General features: G+C 39.6%; 2 protein-coding genes across 2 annotated transcripts; one reads left to right on the plus strand and one right to left on the minus strand.

Annotated features, from left to right (window-relative positions):
* Nucleotides 1–445: 445 nt before the first annotated feature.
* On the plus strand, nt 446–3,225 carry CEBPZOS (CEBPZ opposite strand). The gene is made up of 5 exons (XM_044418459.1): nt 446–504; nt 871–996; nt 2,581–2,625; nt 2,829–2,912; nt 2,998–3,225. Exons 1-4 carry the CDS (start codon nt 462–464, stop codon nt 2,909–2,911), a joined length of 297 nt encoding a protein of 98 aa, XP_044274394.1. The 5' UTR covers nt 446–461; the 3' UTR covers nt 2,912; nt 2,998–3,225.
* CEBPZ (CCAAT enhancer binding protein zeta) lies at nt 2,815–24,979 on the minus strand. Its single transcript, XM_044456259.1, has 16 exons — nt 24,823–24,979; nt 22,013–23,550; nt 20,563–20,794; nt 19,763–19,928; nt 19,132–19,220; nt 18,549–18,602; nt 17,939–18,041; nt 17,780–17,848; nt 14,078–14,144; nt 12,102–12,202; nt 11,437–11,497; nt 8,204–8,403; nt 6,446–6,520; nt 4,791–4,849; nt 4,631–4,712; nt 2,815–3,098 (listed from the first exon to the last, which is right to left on the minus strand). The coding sequence occupies exons 1-16, from the start codon at nt 24,958–24,960 to the stop codon at nt 2,953–2,955; spliced, it is 3,180 nt and encodes a 1,059-aa protein (XP_044312194.1). The 5' UTR covers nt 24,961–24,979; the 3' UTR covers nt 2,815–2,952.
* Between the last annotated feature and the right edge of the window lie 62 nt (nt 24,980–25,041).

The raw sequence follows: 25,041 nt of genomic DNA on the forward strand, positions 1-25,041 counted from the left end.
CCCGCCTATGCTATTCCGTCGGCGGCCTCGAGTCTCCCACGAAGCCGGCGCGGCTGCACCCCTTGAGCCGAGGCGTTTTCTGGAGCGTGCGCGGGTTCGCCGTGAGCCCTGCCGGCACTTCAGTGGCAATGACTCCCAAAGAGGAGGTTGCACGAGTCCTGCGCACAGGGACACGTGTCGGCCCCGTACTTGCCCGTCCTCAGCCACGGATGTCTCTTTCTCACGCGTGACAAGCTTCCCGGTTCAGGCAGCATGCCACGTGTTGCTGAAGGACAGCTGGTGGGGAGGATGAGGCACATGTGGTTTGAACATGGCCCCTTCCAACTCTACTGTATTTTATCGTGTTGTAAGCCGCCCCGAGGTTTCGGCAAGGGGCGGCATAGAAATGTTATAATAATAATAATAATAATAATAATAATAATAATAATAATAATAATAATAATAAAAATACTGTTCTTTGAATGTGCGTCCCTCATTTGGAGGTTGTTGTCTCATGCAAACCTGGTAAGCATCGGTTTAACAGGTCTCATACAATCCAAAAACATTGTTAGGTTTGCGTATTTAAAACGGAGGCTCTGTGTACCACAGGCAGCTTCAGTATAACTTCAGTACAATTTAAATAACCCAGAGGACTGTTGTGTTGGCATTATTTCCTCATTTCCCTTACTTGAGCCCCCATGCTGCCAAACTAGATAGAGTGCCATTCTATGCATGTTTAGACAATAAGAAATCCTACAACTTCCAGGGTGGGGAGATGCTGAGAGTTGTAGGGTTTTTTTGGCTAAGTGCATAGGATTTCACTCTTTAGTTTTTCCTGATCTGTGATACTTGAAAATATATAACCAGTGAAATGTTTCTTTCTGTCACTAGAAGATAGTATTGGCTGTACAATGACCTCCCATACAGGAAAAAAGATCTTCAAAGGACTTCTGTTTCTAGAAGTTCTTGGAATTTTGGGCGCATATGGGCTATATTACAGAATGGATACAAGTCAAGGTAACTATACACTGAGATGGCTCAAGTTTCCTAACCAGAACAAACAGGCAGTGTATTTTCATTTGTAAAACATTATAGAGAACATTCTAGAAAATACTTCCCCATGCCGTCACCACCCGCAAACTATGTACTGTAACCTTTCAGAGGATATTGAGCAACAGATGTATTGGGATTGTCTGTATCGTCTGACCACAAACAAGTGGGACAACTGCTGACATGGGAGATCCTCTGCAGCAGATACAGAGTCACAAGTGATTAAATCTGTTTGCATGACGCTATATATAATTTAATTAAAGATTAAATCTGTTTGCATGACGCTATATATAATTTAATTAAAGATTAAATCTGTTTGCATGACGCTATATATAATTTGAGAATTTGCTGCTTGTATGCATTGTTCATACTGAGCATCTATGTCCATTTTTTACAGAAATCACAATCTTGGAAAGCTCTGTTAATGTCATTGTGAAACTCCTGATATAGCGTGCCATGAATGTACTTGGACCATTTCCCATAAAAAGGCAAAATAGTTTGAATTTTAAAACTCTTACCACACCAGGTTTACAATCTAGAATGCTGGAGTTGCTATCAGCTGCCAGTCATTTTTCTTGTTCATGCAAATAGCTCATGGTTAACAAAGTATGGTTATTAGGGAGCATGAGTAGAAGTGCCGATTCTCACCTTCTGCTTCAGCAGTGCCCTGTTCGTGGGTGGGTGTCATGCTGTCTGAACTAGCAGTCTGGGTTGTTTGGGGTTAAGCAACCCAGTCTTCTTTGTTTGTGTTAAAACTCTGGTTAACATTGAACACACCAATGCTGCACTTGGATGTCATGATAACAACCCAGGAACATGAACAGGGAAATTCTGGATGGGGTTAGATGCTTATCTTGCATATTTCAATTGCAATAAAAAGTTTATCCACTTCTTATCCCAACTGGAAGTTGCTCAGGATAGGTTGAGAATAATTTGAGATACTGAGAATATAAGTGGATATTTTAATGTCTTTAACTATTGTGCCTTAATATAGATTTGATAAACTAAATAATTGCCAGCCCAATATGCCACATTCTTTAATTGAAATGTGGACTATGTTGCTGAGATCTGAACATCCAAAAGCAAAGGTGCTATCTCTCCATAAAATCCTAATGCAGATGATGCATGAAATTTTATACCACCTCTTCTTCTGGTATCCTGAGCCAACAGAACAGTTGGTTGAAGTTTGACTTCTACTTTTCTAAAGCTTCTAGCTTCAAACTTAAGACTGCACGAACATGACAGCCTTGCCTTTTTCTGTTGCTCTGCCCATTATGACAAGCATTGGATCATGTGTTCTCTCTTGTCTTCAGTGAAACTTGGCTTGCAACGTAACACCTGCCACATTCCACTAACCATATTGTAAGACTCAAGGCAATGTAACTCACTGAACAAGCTTCAAGGTAGAGGTTGCACAGCTATCTGACAAACTGGAATTAGAATTTATTTTTCACAATTAAAAAAATAGCTTGTTGAATTGCTGTTGAATTGAAAAGTGAATGGGTTGCAATTCACTTTTCACTGCGATTCATCTGACAATTCTATTTTCAGATTTCAGGCAAAAAATGAACAGGAGATGTCCTTCTATCCTGGAAGGTATGTTTGACTAATGCATTGCTATTAATTATGGTTGATGTAATTATTTTTGTTAAGCAATTTTGTAAAAAAAAATCTAACTCCAATAGTTATGGTACAGCTTCCTTCTCAGTATTAAGAGTTCAGTCACAACTCTCTTTGAAAGTCCATCATTCACTGTTCAGCCATGAATACAATAAAAGACTCTCCTTTTATTTTCACAGTTTATTACAAATGTAATGAGTGGTCTGGGATTTACGGGATAAAGGAGAGAGATCACGAGGCATGGTTAAACAACAAAAATTAAGGTAAGTATAAAGAGCTTTTAAATATTTTATATTAAAACTTTTATATTGATTTTCTTGTCTTTTTGCTTCGGTTCTTGTTTTTCAGCATCTTGTGACTGAACTTCTTTTTTCGCTTGATGATGCTTTTCTCATCTCTATTGTGAATCCATTTGTCACGCTCTGCCTCCCACCTGAGCTGTTTGAAATCTAACAGAGGAAGACAAATAAGTGAATGGGATAACGACATTCTCTGCACTGAGTTTTTATATGGATGCAAAGAACACTAAGCCAGAGATTCAAAAGACCACAATAAAGCAGGAATAATTTCCTAACATCTTTTGCTCTCAAAGAGTGTGTGTGTGTGTGTGTGTGTGTTTACATATATATATTCTCCCAAAAGACTTCCTAGCCCACAACAATCCACCTGGTCTCACACTTTTCAAAAATGTGAAACATTTCAAAGTAAGCAACCTTATTTTCTGGAACAGCTTTTGAGTGGGTAATAGGAGGAAAGTCATGAAAACCACCTCTCAAATCCATGGAAGAGCTTTGTGCCTAAAACTCCACCCTCAGGTAGACTGAGTCCAATTCTATAAAAGTTTTTGGCAAAGCAAGTTGATTACACAGCATCCCCTTTCACTGCCCATTATTCCAAAGAAGCATTTTATTTGCTATGTTAAGTATAGGGTTGAACCCATAACTCATTGATGCATGAAAAGGCTGAAAAAAAAATCTTTGTTTTAAGTCCGCAATCTCTGAGGCTGTAGTAACTGGGCAGTTAATCAAATTCCATTTTACATCATTTTACATGCCCCTCTAAAAGCAGAAAGCTCAACAACCTCTTAAGAAATGTTACCTAAAGAGACATGAGAGAAAGAGGATAGATTTCATTGCTGTGTGTACCAGAGAATTAACCATGCCTGTATCTCTGAAGGTTCCAATAATATTTAAGTACCTAGTATTATCCACTTTCATTACTGGTGACAAACTCAGCAATGATGGAAAGTAGAAGTGCCTCAGATTGACTTTCACTAATGTGTTTGAAAGGCTATCTAAAACATTAACACTGCCAAAGAGCACAGAGTTGTCTAGTTTAAGAAGATTGCAGGCTAATTTACCCTAATATTTCACTTAAAAAGACAAATGACATATTTGTCATATATGGTACTAAAGAACCTGTGAATTTGTGATATTCAGAAAGTTTCTCGGAAGTTAAATATTACCTAGACCACAAGATGAAGCCAAAATATAACATGCTAAAATTAAGCTAAGTTTGCTAAAATGAAGCAGTAATAAAAAAAGGAAAAGATTTTATAGGTGAGTGTGCAGCTCTACTTTAAGTAGCAAAGAAGAAACACTATTTGAAATAAAAAGTAAGGGTCTAAAATACCAACAACCATGAATTCCACAACTAGTTCTGAAAGGTTCAAATATCAGGCTCTAGGCAGTGTTATACTGGAATGTGGTCTCCAAATAAGGAATCTAGAATACTCATGAGAAAATCTACATGGCTAGCTGGTTCTCTTGCACAAGGGTCAGAAGTACTTCAGAAGGTCACCAAGCAACATCTCTGAATTGACCCTCAGTTATGTGCTGTGTTAATTGGCATGACTTAGTTGAAAAAGTTCCAAATCAAATGAAATGAAAAATGCTGATAAAAGTTCATTAAGTTTGCTACCAGTACAGTTAAGGAACAGAGGTAAATATATTTGCGAGTTGTATCATGGAAAATCACTTACTTGCATTATCTTTGTTAGCCATCGCATTCATTCCAATACTGTCAAATTTGGATCCAATATTTTCATCCAGTAGGTAACCAAACTTCAAAAGAAAAAAGAAGATGAGTACTTGGAATTCCAGACCAAACGCATTTCAATAGGGATAAAACTTAATACCTACTTCCTCTGCAGCAGCAAGCATGCCAGCATCTTTGCGTTTTCTTTTGTTTTCCTTTGACCCTTTAAGCAAAAACATTATCAGCCACTGTTTTTTAGATAAATAAGAAAACTGTGCAAACACTGCCCTACCCTTTGTTAGCACTCATAAAGTAACGAGTAGTGGGGAAGACTGGAGCAGATGAAAGAAAAATGTACAAATTGGAAAAGGAACAAATAGTACTTGCAGGCACAGTTCAGTGTCTCAGCTGTGGTTATGTCTACAACAAGTTACCCCATTTTCAGATTCTAATCTTTATAATTTACTTTCCACCAACTTTCTGGACAACATTCTTCCTTCAGTTTTGAAAAACAAAACAAATTGGTGCTATATCAGCCAGCTCCCCTTAGTACTGCAAAGAAACTAATTTTATTAATTGGCTACTTAGTACAGTGGTACCTTGGCTTGTGAACTTAATCCATTCCAGGACTCTGGTCGTGACCCAAATTGGTTGTGAGCCAAGTCAAATTTCCCCATAAGGGTCAATGTAAATAAGGTTAATCCATTCTGCAACTATTTTTTAAACTCACAAAAATTTGAAGCAAAGTGACAAAGAACAACACAGATTGCGACCATCTCCCCCCACCCGAGATTGTGCAGGGGGTGGGGGGAGACGGGCGCGATCGCAAACGCGCTGGGAAGGGAGGCGGGCACAGGGGCACTCGGGTAGGGAACACGGGCACAATCGCAGTCATCTCACCCCCTCCAGCACGACCGCGAGTGTGCCGGGAAGGCAGGCATGCTCACAAATGGCACCCAATGCAGAGTTCGTGACCTGCAGCAAAATTTTTATGAAATTTCTGTTTGCGACCCGATTTGGTCGTGAACTGAGGCATTTGTGAGCCGAGGTACCACTGTAGTTCAGTAGTTTTACAATTAAGTTCTTTAGAAACTTATGTACAGATGCATTCTGGCAATACTCATTTAAGTTATGAGTGTCTTATACAGGACAGGAGGAATGGGAGCAATTTACTCATTTTCTCCCACCCAGTTTTTTCACAGACATGCTTGTTTGCCCATGTAGTCAGGGCATTCCAGAGCCTCCAGCTCTTCCAGGCCCCTTCTCCCTCAAACTAGTGAATTACCTCTTCTCCAAGGTCAAGTTCCTGACCTTAGTGAGCAGGTGAGCATTTATCTCCAGGCCAGCTGGAAAGAAGACAGGAACTGAAACTCTAGATTCTTGCTCCGAGATTGGAGCTCTGTCTCTGATCTCAGACAGGAAAACTAAACATTCTGTGGCCACTCTGTGGTCTAGAGGTCAGAGTATTTCTCCCCCACCTCCCATTATAAACAAATACTGGTTGCAAAAAAAACTCCAACCATAACCAAAACTATACACTGGTCAATTTTTCACTCAAGTTCTTTGTTTCCAAGCTGAAGTACAGATTGCTTTATTGAATTTGATTAATCTGATGTGTATCCCACCTTTCAACCAAGAAAATGGCACTGAAAGCCATTTTCTAGCACTTACTGAAATAAAATGCCAGAGGGGATTAAATGAATACCATCCTTTATATCTACCTAGCCTTGCAAAGAGAGATCCCTCTCTTAAAAGCCATCTGTTACTTCACAGACTTCTCAAGCTCCAAATTCATCTAGCCTAGCAATGTAAAAGTTACCTTGAATCGATCCAGCAAAGTCTATTTCTTTTTTTCGTTTGCTTCTCTTACTGACCAGAGGCTCTTTGATTTCATCTGTTATCAAAATGGAAAGTTATTAAAACATTTATTTCAAGCATATAACAAAACTAAAGATTGTCCATGTGAGGATTCATGCATCTTTCACACAGAAAATATTACTGAAGCTTGGAAAAAATGAGATCTTCTCAGTTCCTATTTACAGATTTCATAAGCCTATTGGGTAATTTCACTTTGATTAATGAATTTGCAATGGAACCTTAAAGTTTCTTCCACTGTTTTTGTTGTGCCTGTGAAGTTTCTATCACTGAGTATTACCAGAATTACTGTCACTTTAATTATGTTCAATAGATGCATTAAGGACATGAATGTGATGCAGGATCACTTATTATTGTGTAAACCAGCCCACTGCTTAAAACTAGCATCTCCATGATATTTTATAAATTGATCTATGTACAAAATTAATATTTAAGCCAAGATCTGGTACATGCCAGGTGAAATTTGAATAATCACCACCTGAATGCAGCTTATCGTCCAAACCCAAGCAGGATGGCTTATTGGAGGAGAAAATAGCCCATGATTGATGTGTATTGAAATCACATCCCATACATGTTGCAGTTCAGGTAAGATTTAGGGGCTTACTTGGACCATGCAACCAGATCAAGGTGTCCGATTCATCCTTCCTCCCTCCCTCAGGTATTTCTCCTAACTCCAGTTCTCTAGAATGTGTCTAACGCCAGTCTGTTGATACCAACAGTGCAGTATGCATTTTCCTGTGGGAGATATTTGCATTCAGTCCAACTTTCTGGCTCGCTACCACCATGTGTCAGTCTTGCAAGCAACAATCTCCCCCATAGGACTCTGCCTAGCAACTTACATCAAGAAGGGCAAGCCAGAGAGGAGATGGTACCCTGTCTAAGGTTTCATTTGGGGAAGAGCCCTGGAATGTATTTCCAGGACCAAACCTAACTCTTTAGTATATGAAAGGAAATGTTCCTGTGCACATGCATTTTCCTGTTGAAGATATGCATCCTACCACTCATTTTAATAACTAAGGATACAAGTTCACAGGATGTATAAAAGGACTGCTATACAGGCCTAAGCCCAGCACCTTTCTTAGAAAACTCATCTCTACCTGCTCTGTCTACATAATGCACACAAAGCACAGTTTTTCCAGAAAAATCCATTCATGAGCTTGCCCTATCTTTGTGCAGAAGCTCTGCTCAAAAATAGTTTTCTGCAGAATTCTGTACCCCGGTCAAGTTCCCTACACTTTACTCCAGCCCACAACGCCAGAACTCAGCTAGGAAGCCATTTCTAATTACGGATGAATTTGCCTCCACAAAGAACCCCACGGCAGGAATCCCAATTTCCTTTCTTTCTATCTCCCTTCTGTATTGTTGCTGGCGATGCTTCACTTCCACAAGTGCTTTAGCATATGACTGGCAAAGGTATATTGACTAAATTTCAAGTTCTTGTTTAACCGAGCTAACTTCTGCATTGCTTTTGTAGCTTTAACATGCCACATAAGTTCTTAGCCAAGTTCTTCCCTGCTAAAACTCTTCATAGCTATCTGCCATAGTACCCAATCCTATCTAGAAATCCTTCTCCAAGCAAATCCTATTAATTATCAAATGAACCCCCACAGTAAATATTCTCTACAAGAACTAGTTACTTAGAATTTAAATTCAGTTTTAACAAGGTGAGCACTTTTAGTAATTCTGAAGCATTTGCTTTTACCTGGAGCATTATCACCACCACCATCATCATCAGACACATCCATGAATGTCCCTCCCTCTTCATCAATGTCTTCTCCAAAGTCTTCATCCATACTACCCAGAGAGACCTCCTCATCATCAAAATCATCTTCATCAGAATCTTCCCACTCTGCTTCATCACTTTGACCTTTTCCTTTTCCTTTCCCCTTCCTTTGTATGTTTCTGGAATAAATACAGCTTTTAAATAGAAATCCATCTTTCCAACAATACCTGAACATCACAATTAAATCTTTTGCTTGCTTGTTTTTAAAGGCTGTCATCTTCTGCGTGAAATTCTGAAGGACTCCAATAGGCAAGCTACAGTACTATGCACAATACTTACACATGGAGGGATACAAGCTCTGCCTGGCCAAGGAAGTTTGCCACAAGACTCAGTGGAGCACCATTTCTCTCCATATACATGCATACCGTGTGTGCATGCAGCATACCAGAGCAGTCCAGGGAATTAGGCAAAGGGGATTTGGGCATGGCTTCCATATCCCTCTAGCTCTTCCCTTCTGCTCAGTGAAGCCGTACAGGTCAACCTGGTGCACTGGCTGCACACATGCCAAGGGAGGAAGAAGAAAAATGAGGCTCTTTTTACCACTGAAGATCCTCTGCCTATTACTATTGTGCAAGTGTGAGAATGGATATACACTGGGTATTAATTCACATATGTGAAATCCAAGCCCATGTAACTTTATATTAGTACACAAAAGTGTTATCGCATTCAGAAATACTCAGTTTACGTTCGACCTTTTTTTCCTGTTTCATCCCTACAGCAACCCTTTTGGGCAAGTTAGGCTGAATCTGTGCTTGGCTCAAGGACACACATTGAGCTTCATGACTCAGTAAGAATTTGAACCAAGGACATCCCAGTTCTAGCCCAACACTAACCACTGTTCCACACTGCCTGGCACATTCACCCCACCCCTTCACAATAACTAGGAGTTGCACAGACACATGGTTCATAGAAGCAGGTATGTAAGTCGTTATTTGGCGGTGAACAAGCTGACTGATACTTGTAATTGTTCATCTCTCTGTTCTTCCACTGTGGTCCCTCCTGATTTCAAAGCTAGATCATCCAGCTGGGGAATGGCTTAAGGTTGGCATGATGGTCAAACAGATATTGTCAATATTTCAAAAATGCCAAATTTCCATATGGTATTATACATTAGCAAGGAAGGGACAGAGAAGAAAAATTGTAGTCAGGGCAAAACTAGCACCAGCAAAATAGCTCCCACTGGCAATGAGCTGTAACTGCAAATATCTTCAATAAAATAAAATATAAACAAACAAACATATTTGGAGATAAGTGGCAAAGGTCATTGACCAGCATGACTCAAGTGTGGTAACAGAACCAGGATGACTCAGGTTTCATTCATCACAATCCTGAAGCTGATTAGGTGATCGTGGGTCAGTACCACAAACTCAATCTAAATTATCTCACAGAATTGTTGTGCAGAGAAAATGGATGCTCTGAATCCCTCAAATAAAAGACCAAATACATATTTCATTATCACTTCATATTAAAACTCTCTGTTCTGTGAGCTGCCCAGAAAGCCCTCAAGATATAGGGTGTGGCATACAAGTGTAATTAATAAATAAATAAAATTCACAACAGGTATCTAATTTGTTTTCTTGACTAGCATAAATATTATATCTACTGACTATTATCTTTCTGTTCTTGTATAAGTGCACTAAAATGAACATGCCCACGATATGATCAATCTCTTCATGAAGAGTAAAACACCCAAACCTAGGAAGAGCAAATTGGAGGGTTGATGTATGGGGCTTTTCTGGGTGGATCAAGGAAAAACCCCAAGGTCAGACACACAAGCAGCACCCCGTGATGATCCAAAGTGATTGTGAGAGATCACAAGTGGAGATCTCTTAGCTGATTGTTTTTAGCTTTATTCCAATAAGCTTCCTTCATTAAACATTAAAATATTTCAAGACTCATTAGATGTAAACAGGGAACACACTGAAATTCATTTATCAAAAAAGGTTACCATTGCAATAGCATTTGATTTAGTCTGTACTCCTTACAATTCCTGCAGTAAAGGGAATTTTTTTTAACCGATCCAATGCATACTTATACATTAACTATAGGTCATCTTAGTCTCCTTTCATAGCAATGTGTGTTAATTACAACCTGCAGCAAATAGAATTAAAATCAGCATGAACAAGGGAAAACTTTTTATGCTAACTTAAAGTACTAGATCAAACTATTGTTAAGCAGATCAAAGGTCAATAAGCCAAGTATTGTAATGCAGATTGTGAGATTAAGTCCTAAATTACCTGTACTGGCTGAAACCTGAAAGCCATTCTTATGCTGATTCAAACTTCCTGGGGGAAAACATTCAGCTGGACAAAGGCCTTTTCCTATGGTGCATTTGCCTTCCCTGGGGCACTTTGTCTGGGGTCAAGATTACCATTTTTCTTGATGCAAAGTGAAGGTTAAATAAGAATTCTAATTCACATTACTGATAATGGAAATTAAAGCTTCAGGAGGAGTTAGCTCAGACCTATTCACACATTAGATTGTCCTATCCCATACGAAATGATGTAGATACCAAATATTTGTGAAAACAAGTGTTTTCTTTCCACCTCCAAAACAGTCACAGCAAAATATGAAAGAAAAAGTCTCCTGCATTTAAGCAGACTGGGGCAGAAATCATAGAAAAAATCATCTCAATATAAACAAAAAACTGGGAAGACTTTGCTCTACCTTTCCAAGTTGCCTACAGTTACCTCACATCCAAAAATCTTATTTATCCAAAAACTGGACAGCAGCTAATAGTACAATCCTATGCAAGTCTGGGGAGAAAAGAAGTCCTCTAAGTCCTAGCAAGCCCCTGCTAACTCTGAAAATTTCAGAAGGTTTTCCTGTCCAAACATGCATAAGGCATGCACATAGTTGGCCTTTTTTCTGTCTAATCCTGCATAAGATTATCCCTTGAGAACATGATGTCTGGACACATTTTTAAAAGAAATTACATTTCTAAATAATAATTTAATTGAATAATCACACCATTAATGTAGCCATCTTTCAAGAAGGAAGAGGTAATCCATTTAGTGATATTTAACTGAAACTTGCTTTCTTGAAGAAAGCACAAGTTTAGAGAGCCTTGAGACATAATGTGCCATATACTAACAGATACAACACATGCACCTCTGCAGTTCAAGTGTGCTTCTTTCCCTTAAAAAACTTACCCAGCAAAATTAAGGTCATCCTTGATAACTGGTTCAAAATAATTATCTTGTTCTATTGAGTCTGAAAAAAAGGTGGGCACATCAGTTTGATTTTGCATTATCACAATTAAGTTAAAACATTGTCATTTCAGTGAAAAAACAATCAAGTTACAATTTAGTATACCTTGCACCAAGTTCCCTACATTCTTGAAACAATCAAACTTACTAGGAATAATTCTTACTTTATAGTCTTGTGGATGTGGAATTTGGCATTTCCCTACTCAAGCACCAAATACACCCAACTGTGTAACTAGATGACAGTGCAGTCAACTCAACACATATAGGGTAGTATCCAGTTAAGTCATTCTGCTGACAGAATGGCTTCTATCAACAGAATTATTCTTCCTCCCCCTTGTGTGCTCTTTAAATCTGAGGGTTGGGCACCCTCCAAAACAGACTTTAGTGAAGACCTACAGGTAAAAGATAGATAAAGTTCCACTATGTGAACAGAAGTCTGCTTACACAACAGTAGGTTTCATCCACATCTTTAAGCTGGACTTCACTGAAGTCCTTGAGTTTCATCTCTTGATCAGACTTACATGTACTGTCAAAGAACTACTCCCATTTTGAAAGGAAGCATTATGGGCTGATTGGGGTGAAAAAGTGGACAAGGTGGATAGCCTTACCTAATGCTCTTTCGAATTCATCATCATCTACATCTTCAACACTTTCATCATCTTCCACTGGTTTCAGTTTCTTTTTCTCCACATCTAACTTCTTATAAAACCTTAAGATTAAAAGTTTACATTCACACAAAGTTTATTCACATTAGGGCACACTCATTTGTTAAACAATAGCATATTCAGTAAATTTTAGGTGTTTAAATACCAAGAAATGTTATATTGTTTTATTACAGGAGGAACTCCTTTCAACTGAAGGGTCAAATTCTATTTTCACAGCATCATAGAACTCATAGAACAGTGGAGCTGGAAGGGGCCACAAAGGCCACTGGGTCCTACCCCCTGCTGTTGCAGGACACCATTTTACACCCTCCTACTCAGAAGATGGTCCATTTTCACCTTGAATGTCTCTAATGTAGGCGAGCCCACGACCTCTCTAGGCAACTGGTTCTACTGTCGTACTGGTCTGACAATGAGGAAAGTTTTACTGATACCTAGCCAGAATCTGGGTTTTCGCAACTTGTTTTGATTATTCCATGTCCTACACTCTGGTATCAGCAAGAAGAGATCTTGACCTTCCTCTTTGTGACAGCCTTTCAGGTACTTGTAGAGTGATATCATCCCCCCCCCCCCCCCCAATCATTCAAAGCTTCTCATTCGAAGTTTCTTCCTACATTTTTTGGGAGACTGATGTTCAGCTCTGCTTGAGGTTTTTGGAAAAGTTCATGTAGTGGTGGGGCATTCCAGTGGTTGGTCAGACTGAAGACAATTGGGGCAGAGGCAAAGTACCAAAAATACCAGCATATTGTGGCTTAATGCCATTACTGCCAGTCTTAGATGAAGCAGTTCAGCCTTTCATAACGAAGAAAAACACCATAAATGCAAGGAAACCACCAAATGTGGGTGCATAGGGAAAAATGAAGGGTGGCAGGGCAAGAGGCCACCACCTTCTGGGGAACTGCAGAGTGCCAGATTTAGTGCTAGGTCCCAAAGACTTCTGGCTTACTGTCACACTGCAACATCTGCATTGCAAACCCGATCACACTGATCACATCAATTTCAATGCACTGCAGCCTACACTTGATTTGCTGACACAAAGTCTTTCCTTCAGGCCAGCTGTGAAGGCATCCCTTCCAGTTATTGTAACACTCTGAAGGAAAAAAAATCCTTCCCCATGGTAAAAGCACTAATGTAAACACTTACACTGCTCTGAAGTGCTAATGTTGCACTATTAGCGATACTATAAATTGTATTCAGTTTGCTTTCTAATAGTTGCAGTGATCTCTTCACTGAAACTTTCCATGCCCCCAGTGTTTTGCACAATGCCTGTACAAACAGGCCAACGATTTTGCAACCATTTTGACAAAGTGTTCCTACAAGCAAAAGGCTACAGAGGAAGGACTACTGTGAGTCAGATATACTTGGGCGTAAGTCACTGTTCCCAATTCTCTAGCAAGCTTTTTTGCAATGAGACTTTCCCATATATTCATGTGTGTATGCTTCTTCAGGACAAAACATTCAGGAGTGACAAGCCAGTGCATCCCATCACGGCTACGAATGTGAACAACAGCCAAACAGAGGCGACCTGATTCAAAATGGCACAGTTGTTTGGGGAAGTCCCCTACTGGTTTACTGTGATGCATGGCCTGTTGTCTAGATGTCTTAAAAACTCTTAGTGAGAGGAGTAACTTGACTTTTCCCCCAGCAGCGATATCCCTCTTCTATCATTATTATTCTATATTACCTATTCTATGGTAGGCATGTCAGGAGTGGAGCCGGCTGGAGCCGGGGGTGAGACTAGATGGCCCGAGAGACCCCCTCTGACTTGCCCAGTTTCTATGTTTCTATAATGTTTAGCAGTGATTTGCAACAACACTTTCACAAATGAAAATTGTAGCAGCAATAAAGATCCCCAAGAAGGAACCCTCCACATATGAAGAAAAGTTAAGGGCACTGGATATGCAAAAGTTCTATTTCCTTACCTGTGGAAAAATACTTCATCTACTGGGATTTTACTTTCATCCTGTGCAAGGAACTCCTTACTATTAACTAGAAATAAAGAAATAATATGTTTTATGAAATAAACTTGCTATGAACATCAATCAGTTGCCATGTATTACATATCTTTTTCTTTAGAACCATTTTTCTAAGCCTGCCAGGATTAATCAGTTAATTAAAGTGCGATCAAATAAACTTCTCTGCAGATTAAAATTAGCCCACTATCTGATACAGGGCAACACTAAGCAACATCACCAAAACTTGACACTCTTAAAGGACCTACTGCCATGCAAGCTTCCCCAAATTAAGGGATTCTTCAATACTGTTGGAACTGGAATAAAACAAATTACAATATCCTCTAAGTAAAATAGGAAGTGTGTATTGAACTAATAGAAGCAGTGACATCAATTAACCACTCCCCAATCCATATTGTACCAAGAAGTGCAAATGGAATTCCAGTAAGAATTGAAATCTTAATAGCACCACTCAAGACAACAGCACATTGTTTGAACACGTCTGATACTGAGCAAGTATTTGTTTTGCCCAGAAGATGTTAAATAAAGTGGCTGGAACGATTATTGCAGTGGAGAGCCTATCTAATAAAAGACAAGACTGAAAACACAAGGGGTTGTATCTAATTGGTGTAACTCTGCTGAGCTGCTTTCAATCCAGCAGAACCAAACAGAAGGTAAGATCCAGCGATTTCCCATTTTTTCTGCAGCACTTCCAAAATATATTCCACAGGATTCAGGCAAAGGACAAGAAACCTGCTCCAAACACTTGGAAGAGGTGAATAAACAACATACTAAATAACTCCTTTAAACACACAGTTATCAAAACCAACAGATATCTTTTCATAGCAATCACAGGTTGAATATTGAAATAAGAAATATTTTCTTTTGGAAAGGGGAGAGATAGGGCACCAAAAAAGTTTCCTTTTTTGGTATACTAGGATCCAGTGGCTAAACTCATTTAAAGTTAAACCAAAAAAGCAGCAACTGGCAGCAAGGAAAGAAATGAAGAAACAAGCACAGATTTACATACACAATTGTTAAAATCAAACAAGCTAAAAATGAAACATATACACACTAACTTGAAATTTAGCAAACTGATGTTGCAAGAAGTTACATACTTCTGAAATAATTCTAGGACTTGGGTCAATCAGTGCATTTTCTGACTTTTATATTCTGAAGTTTCGTCTTGAAGAGAAATCTAGTTTCAAGAAAAGCACATTGCTCCTCCATTTCCCTACTCTCATTTTAAAGTTATCTATCTGCAAGATTATTTCTAGCCACCTTTAAGGGCAGACATTTCTCAAATTAGATTTTTTTAAAACACAGCCCACAAGTAAGAAAGGTATGTGGCTGCAGAAATCATCATGATTGTCATGGCCAGGTGGATAAGAAAACTGGCTTGTAATCACAGTGGAGGAAGGAGACAATTTGGTCCTGCAAGGAGGGAGAAAGCAAATAACCCAAGGTGAGTCTGATCATCAGCTGTGCATACCGTGGCTTGTTTGCACAATAAGGAGCCCCCTGTGGCTTACTGCCAGGGTGTATTAGCATGTTATGTGATCATGCTCAATGCGGGCTGTTGGCGGAACATCCCATGGGGCACCCAACAGATGATCAGGGTTGCTGTAGCTTGTTCTGTCCTTCTGTCCCCATCAGTCTTACAACTGTTTCTGGCATGCATCTCAGGCACCTTTGCAGGGGAATCCACCTCCTACAATCCCTTAATGCATCAGCAGGCTTTTTCTGTCTGGTCGGCTTCATGTTTGCGGTACTTTTTTTTTGCCTCTGCCTGCTCCCACTGGAAAGTTTTCCCTTTCTTGCAGATACCTGCCTTTATTTGTAATGAACACTCTAAACCATTTCATGCCCTTTAGTTTTTCATTAGTACACTACTGTCTTTGTCTTGCATGTGGTGCTTGCTTCATTCTTCTACCTGCTCTTCTCTTCGAAGTACAGGACAACAATGGAAGCAGCTACTTTGAACTGACCAGATAGCCAGCAGACACTCAGCCTTTTTTCCATGTACCTGTTCATTAATTTCCTTGAAAACACTATGAGCACTCCCTTGCCACATCAGTGGCTGACCAAGTTGCACCTGGCTGGATTTATCCTTGCTATGGGGATGGAGTTCACAAGCCAACAACAAGCTAGGCGTTCTTTCCATGGGTTGTTTGTGGGTAACAAACCAATGTTTGTTTGCACAGCTGATTCAGGCAACATGGCAACCCTCATTTGCTCAACATTCCACACTTCAGCAAGAACCTACACTCAACTCTTATTCAACCTATACTCAGCCTTTACGTGTGGATTACCACGTTGCCTGGACCCAGACAGTAAATCCAACATCCCAATCTCCTATGAACTAAATGGCTACCATTTACCTGCTGAGTATGTGGTGAGGCTACACAGGGGAAGATGGCTGTATCACGGGGGACTGGCTTCCATAATGGTGTATTGAGACTAACTGAAGAAAAAAACCAAGTTCCCCACGTGAACTCCTATCACTAGTTCCAATCATAAACCTTAATACAGCAGAACAGAGTTAAACAAAAGATAACCAGATCTTTGCAACCAGAAAGACATACTGCCAACCCAATAGCTAAATGGGTTTTTCTAATCCTAAATATGGTTGCCAATTAGCAATATTACCCCAGAAACTATGCTCCAGTAAGTAACATCAGAACAAGTAAATCCATTATACAATCCTTCCTAGTAAGTTTAAGTATCTTTTCTTGCTTAGATCACTTAGGCAGAAGAAATGTAGTTATATGATATGTTGGGAACATGGATTACAGTCAAAAGTACAGAAGTTCTACAAAATCACTATTGTATTTATTACATCACAGCTTTATTGGTATTAACATATTGTCACGAGTAAGGCAATCTGTTAGGAAATTAACTCTAACCTGTTCATTTGAATGTCAGTTTTGAAAGTTTCACAACTATCTGTGTATCTTACCATGATCCTCTTTTCTTCCTTTAGAGGAAAAGCTAGGTGTCTTCTAGGAGAACTATTTTAATTCATTCATCAGTATCAAAAAATTTAATGCAATTACTATCAATTTCCAAGTGTAAAACTAGAAAAATGCTAAACTATTTGCAATTGAAATAAATGATATTCCAGGAGACACAGTTAAAAATAAAGACTGTTCATAACCTTACCTCCTCAACAGCCTGCTAAATAAACAAACCTATTTTAAGCAAGGTTAAACTGACGTTAAAAAACAAATTGGAGAAACTTCCAAAACAATGTAGGCAATGATGTAGGTACTGCAGGAGGAACTGGAGAGAAATACCACACACCTTTCCAGTCACAGGAGCCTGATCAAAGATGCTTCTTTGGTATCCCATTCAACACCTGCACTAATATAAATTCCACTGCATTCACATAAACAACCTCCAACAGAATTCCAATAGCATCTGCTGGTGCAATGAGAAAACTCACTGCACCAACACATGCTATTGGCAGTGTACCACTGGTCATGTATGATAGCGCAATGTAATTTCTACTAGTGCTAGAATAGAGCAGGATATTGTGCATTGAGCAGAATATCATCATTGGATATACTTGCAAATATAGCTACAGAAATGGATGGAACCTGCAACATTAGGTTGTACTGATGATCAGAGTAGCACCAACTACATTATTTAGACCGAAATGTCTTTACTTACCAGCAAGATTTCGCACATTACTCATTGACTGTTTCTTCTTTGGCTGCATTACCACACTGCTGGTGTTCTCTGCATAAGAAAGTCAAGAGGTCATACAAAACCAAGGTTACCTGGCTTAACCATTTGACTATCTTTAACAAAAGTTGATAGGCTTTATACCTTTGCCCTTGTGAATTTTGGGATTTCTGTAAACAAAACGGTCCAAGAATCTCATTAGTGTGAAGTCTTGTAGAGGGTCACCTGTATATTCAATGTAATTTCCCTAAAACAAAATCAAAACTCAATGTCATTTTGCATCAACAAATACTTTAGTGGCAGAAAAGCAACATCTGTTTAACAACAGGAGAAGATAACACATGGGAGCAATCTGGCAGATGAGACAGGGTAGAGAAAGGTGAAATTTGCTAGACTAGGTTGCCAGGGTTAAACCTGGACCAGACATAGCTCTTCCATTCTCATAAGCAGAGACAAACCAGTGGCGGCTCTTCCTGACCTCATCAGGTGTGCCACACAATATATGAGAAAGGCAGACAAATAACAGGGCTGTAGAGGAAATAGGCAGAAATGAAACTACCTTGTCTCCCACCAGGAAACATGATAGTAACCCTAGTTTTCTAGAGACTGGTTCTACGGAAAATACATATGCAATGCAGAATCAACCACTGGTGACAAGGGACAGAGGAAGCCCTGCTGCACCCATGTGATCCCAAATACTATGCATGTATGGAGAGATATACAGATGACAGCATAATGGAAAAAATCAACTAACCTCTAGGATGGTTTTTGCAAAAAGGGCCACTGATGGATGAAAGTGTTCTGAAAGCTAGAAAAGCAAGATTTCTTTATTAATCATACTCAAGTACTGCTTAATAAAATCTTCAATTGGTGATTAAAAAATCTTTGAATTTTTTGTGACTATTTATTTTATCACACAGGGTTCGCTTTTCATCATGGCAGAGTAAAATTAAATAATAAAAAGGTTTTAAAAATTGTAACAGTTGATTGGCATTCCACTAACAGATTAAATAAACATCTTACCCTAAAAAGGTATAATATTGCTCCAGTTGCTATTACATGACCTAAATAGCTCTGAAGCCATGAAACAGAAGGCAAATGTACATGGAGACTGTTGAAAACACTGTTATAAAGGGTGTCTAATTACAAACCACTGAAAACCACTAAGGAAAATGGCAGGAGCCAGAAGTCCCCTTAAATCAGGAGGTGCCACTTCAACTAAGGCTGAAATGGTAGATAATGTTATGATATAGGAAGTTCCTGCAAAAGTCTAGGTTATTAAAGCCACGTCTTAGTTCCTGATGAATTCTGTATCCATAAAAAAACCTGAACAGTACCTGCTTTAGTTCCCAAAAACTAGTTCTGTCCGCTCCACAAAATGAAGGATTTCGATGTAATGGGTCATAATCACCTGTTTTCTTGCCACCTGAAATATAAAGGGCATTTTATGTCTTCAAGCTCAAACAAATGGAAAATACCAGATTATAGAACAGGAAACAGAATTCTTCTACTGTAAACACAAAGGTACAACAAAGTCTATTCACTCTAATCCAGATTCATAAAATTGCCTGTTGTTTAGATAGCAAAAGCTAGTGAAAAGTGGCACAGCTGGCCAATTGACTTCTACTAGTGCAGGGTGGCATCTGGTGCTAGGACAATAAAAAGGGAAATAGCCTAGTAATTTCACAAGGTTTCTAGGTATCTAAAGTGGAACAGAAACCAGAGTGAGCAGAGAAATATGAATGCTAGCTTGGATCCAAAAAAATTAAGTCTCATGTAACCCAGTCAATATCTTATGGCTATTCTGTTAAATGGAGGTAATATGAGCCTAAGGCAAGGAATGGTTTGGATGTGGAACAAGAGAAACAATTTTACTTTGTACCTAAACAAATGGAAATACCAGGCAAAGGAAAACCAAGATGCCATTCAGTGTCTAACAGACCAAGCTCAGTGTTTCACAAATTTTACCTGCCAGATTCTGGTGATGCACCCATGATGCTCCTGAAACTGGGTCATGAGGCTGCACAGACTTTCCCATTCTATTACTTTGGATCTCTTTATCTGCCTCTACAAGGCTTTCTTCTTCCTCTTCAGTTTCTTCGTGGTCATGAAAATGTTCCTCATCATCAGATTCCTAGGAAATTAATGTTTCAAACACAGAAAAAACATAAAACCAATATGGCAATAATACAAGGTGTTGATAAATTTGAGCATCCAGAGAGGTAGTAGATTCAATTTTCCACCCCACCATCCTCCTATTTTGTCTTGTATATGTCTCTGAACCCATCTAGAGTGAGGCTGGAGACACCATGGGATTTTTGTGTATCTCAGACTCTCTTCTCTCCTCCTGGCTCACCAGAATGCTCCCTTTTCAATCTCTGCAGTTCCTTCCAAGGTGGCTGAGAGGTGAAGGGAAGTGAACATTTGATTTCCAAGTCAAAAAATCCTATGATCTCTGGTATGCTCACCAGGGACCAGAAAACTGCACCCTTATGGCACTCTTAAATCTAAACCAATCATCTCATTGAGAGGATACTCTGCAAACCAAAACAGATCGAAAGTAACTTCAGCTTTTTTAAACTGAGGGCAACAGCCATTTATCGTTATGTTTTTACCCTTTCAGACCATCCAATACCCATACATCATCCAGAAAACTTTGGGTAAGTTAAAATCATGATAGATGCCACAATAAAATAATAAAATGGCACCAAAAAAAGAACAAATCACGAGTACTAAGAAAAATCTTGTAGCAAACAAAGACCTCATACCACATGATCCTGCAGCTGCACCCTTAAGCCTGGTTTTATTTTCAGAAGTTCAGATACAAGGTACAAGGCTCCACAGGTGAATGGCGGCATTTGTCCACAGGTGACTTGAAGCAATCGTTTCACAAAAGCCTTCACCCGACGGAGTACTATATCAGCCTTCAAAGATTTGTAGACAAGGTTGAGAAACATTGACTGTCTGGAACATAATGCTAATCCTGGGTCCAGCAGCTTCCTTTAAAAAAAAGACATTTGCTGCATTAACTGCTGTTTATGAATAATTCACTGAAATGGTATTGATTCAATTGACTATGAAACATAAACCTATTTTCACCTCACTGTTTACTACAACAGATATATACTATCACATATTTTTACCCATCCTTGTTTAAACTGGAAAGCTGCTTTAAATGGACAAAATCCCAGAATTGCTGGAATTCGATTAAATAAAATGATAAATGCATTATATTTAAAAGGCTTTACACCACCAAGCCTGAATGAACAATCCCTGTATTCACTTTATCATTTAGTTTTTAAAAACATTAAATATATAAATCAAAGTTAGAAGGAGCTGAGAGACAGGTGAAAGAAAAACTTTGGTGTAACTGAGGACTTTTGTTTCAACCTGTCTTTACCCAAGGATAATAACAGAATTCCAAAAAAGTAAACAAAAAAGGAGAAAAGATTCAAGCACCTTAAAGCAACAGAAGATAGACCTTGAGCTTGTGGGAGCTACTTTGTTGATTAGTTGTACCCAAAAATTCACCAACCAAAGTTTAGCATATATTAAACATTCATTCTGAACCAAGGCATTTTTCTGAGTAGCGGAATTGAATGGAGTTCACAGTCTTTCCACACAAAAATCCACCCCACAGCTTTCTTCCTTTCAACATATAATTTGGAGGAGCAATTTTGTTAAACAAGTGAAATTCAGGAATCCTTGCTGATCTTCTATTATTATGACACTGCAGTTATATCCTGCCCTTTTCTCTCTTGTGAGGACTCAAGGCCGCTTACATAGCCCTCCTCTACACCTTTTTATCCTCACAGCAACAACAATCCTGTAAGGTAAGTTGAAAGGCAGTGACTGGCCCTAATCATCCTTATACAAAGCTTCATGGCGAAATGGGAACTAGAACTTCAATTTCCCAGGTCCCAAGTGCAACACTCTAATTACTTCAAATCACCCAGAGATTTACAAGTAAATCCTAATCTATCTTCTGTATGCCCTTGCCTAAAGGATTAAATTTATTCTGAGTTTTCAGGCAAAGCAGTTTACCTATCAATTGCCAAACCCACATATTGCAATTACTGCTAGTTGATGAAGTGCATGACATTACTATATAATTCGCAAGTTAAAAATAATTTGCACATCAAAAAACTAGTCACTCAGTAATTACTATTCCAGAAAATAATAATTTGGCTGATTCAGAAAAATGTGCACAATGCTTACTTGTATAAGGCTGTATAGTATCGGTCAGACACAGTCTGACTGGAGTCCATCACTTGGAAGAGCAGCATCAATGCCTGGATACTAGTACTGAAGTTCACCAGGTGCAAAACCTTAAACAAAGTATCCATCTGTTCTTTTACTTTTTCATCGCTAGCTTGAGCATAAGGGTAAGCTCTGTTCACCCCTGTCAATAAAGCACTAAGCATTTTAGACTCAACATCTTTTTTCTTGATGCAAGACTGAAAAAAGCAAAAATAAAGTGTTACGAGTTTGTTAGCCAGCTCACTCTCCTCATGGCTAAGAACTATTTGGTTCAAAAAGCAAATGGCGTAATATTGTGCTTTGGGGCTAATGTTTGATCTGTAGAGCAGCCTCTCCACTTCATTACACACCACTCCTTTCATGTTGGGATGTTTATGAAGCAGAGTCTCTAGGAGATAAGATGCTTTGGTAGCTATTTTGTTTTGAGGATCTCCAAGTTTATTTACCAACTGCACAAGAAAAGCTTTCTCTTGCTCTACTTTATTACAGAGAAGTTCATGAGCAACAGCAATTGCACGAGTCTTAGTTGCCATCAGGGGATCGTGAGTCAATGATTCTAACACTTGCACAAATTCAGCCACCCAGTGCTTCAGCTGATGCTCAAAATACCACAGAATCAGGCGCCTGTCCCTTGAGTCCCTATTGCCACTTGAAAGTTTCTCCAGAGCGTCAAAAGGATGTTGAGAGAAAGTGTACAGCTTTCGACTATCTGGTAAAAGATGTGTTATGAGAAGCTCTTTGAAAGTATCCAGGGCCATTAAGCTCTGTCTTCTGCTGCCTTTCTTTTTGATCAGACTCACCAGGGTCTCTATAAATTGAAGTGAATGGACAGCAGCATCTTGGATAAGAAGAGTCATGGCAGCCATTCTGTCAGCAAGAGTACCTGATGAGACAACAGTTTTCATCCAAGCAGATGAGGATCCTTTCTGCAGATTGGTTTTATTCTTGTAGAGGTCTGCCTCCTGTTGGTACAATTTTTGAGCCAAAGCCTTATACTTGGATACCAGGAATTGACTTTGGGGTTCAGTGGTAAATTCACTTGTGTACTCAAGATCATGCCATTTGCCCCCTGGTTTTATCAATAGTACCTGTCGCTCTTGAAATTGAAAAGTTTCTTTTTCTTTTTTTGTTCCCAGCAACAAACCACTGTTCTCATTACTATCAGGAACCAATTTTTCCTTACTATTTTTGGCATTAATTGACTGTATGTTTTCTTTACTCCTTTTCACATTATCTTCTTTTTTTCCTACTGTAGTAACATTTACTTCTTTTCGGTTAATTTGTTCTTTTCGTGGGGGCTTTTCCTGCCTGTCTACTGCTGCTCCCTTCTCATCTTTTTCTTCTGCCGCCAGGAACTTCTTTGAATATTGGTTCACTCCTAGTGAATTTATAAATGCCTCCAGTTCTCCTTGGTTTAGATCATCAATTGCTCCTTTTTTGCCACCATCTACAAGTTCTTCTGTCTCATCCAAAGTAGCAAGCATGATATAATCTTGCTGTATAAAACAAAATAATGACATCAATGCCTCGTTAATATGTTTACAGAATAAAAATGACATCATCTGACAGTACATCAGTGACAAATAGCCAGAACACATACAGGTTTGCCACATATGCATCCAGAAACACAAATAACTGAGTAAATGTTTGAAGTGAGAGTAAATGAAACCCAAATAAGTAAATAAAAGCCTTTCCCACATTTTAATACATCCATAATACTGTCAAATAGGCAATATTTTAATTCTACATCCATCTAGCCTGCATACCTTTTTCCACAACAGATGCTTATTGGAAGACCACATGAAATATAAATGAAAGTGAATATTTACTCATTCTGTAAGTCTACAGTCAATCCTGACATTATTTATCAGTCCTTCATGACACAACCTCATCTACCACTGCACTTATCTACTTATTGCACTTTGAAAAATCCTTCAAGTCAAGGAACATCCACTTGTGCTCAAAGCACTAAAACTTTGATGGCACCAACAAATATACTAGATCATAAGAAAAGCCCATTTTGTCCAATCATCTGTTTATACAGTGGCCAACCAGATGTCCATGAGAAACCCATACAAAGGACCTAAGTGCAACAGCACCTGTCCACCTGTGTTCCCCAGCAACTGGTGAACATCTGAAGTTACATTTAAATGTAATGATCAGTAGCTACTGATGGCCTTATCTTGCATGAATGTGTCTAAGCCACCTTTAAAGTTATTCAAATTGGGTTATTTGGTCTAAAAACAACAATATATATGTGATTAGAAGATTCTTTGTACAAAGCCAGTAAGAGACAAAAGTTTGATACAGAAAAATATCTTCCCTTGAACACCCAAAGGCTATACAGACACTGAGGCTGTCATCCCTAGAGCAGCCTTCTCCAACTCGACACCTTCCGGCCGTGTTGGGTAAGAATCCCGCCCCCCTCCCCACGCCCAGCTATCATAGCTATAGGCTCTACTGACTGTGATGATATGCGTTGCAGCCAAACACATCTAGAGGCACCGGGCTGCGGAAGACTGTCCTACAACTTCCACTTTCTAGGCGTAAATAGCTGCCTGCCAGGCAGCCATTCAGCCGATGAAGCCGCCCTCGGGACGCTTAAGCCCTTCTGGGGAAGCTCCGCCGGACCAATTACACTTCCAAGCCACAACTTGGCCGAGGAAAGCGCCAGGAGTGAGCCGAGGGCTCCCCACGTGCGCTCCCGCGCACAGGTTCACACGCGTGCTCCCGCCTTTCCTTGACGCCCCACGGATTCCCCCGCTTACTTTGGTCCCGCCAAGGCGCAGCACCTCCTCCAGCGTAAAGCCACTTCCATCGTCAGCCTCCTCCTCGCCATCGAGCTCGTCACAAGCCTCAGCATCCAGCTCCCTGCGCTCCGCCATCTTCCCCGCCAGGCCACACATGCGCGACTCTCGCTTCCGGGTGGAGGCGGCGGCGGCGGCTCAAACGCGTGCAGCAGCCAGCCTCGCTGGCTCGGGAAACGA

Source organism: Varanus komodoensis, unplaced genomic scaffold, assembly GCF_004798865.1.
Source record: "Varanus komodoensis strain SLA01 unplaced genomic scaffold, ASM479886v1 scaffold1, whole genome shotgun sequence".
NCBI lineage: Eukaryota > Metazoa > Chordata > Lepidosauria > Squamata > Varanidae > Varanus > Varanus komodoensis.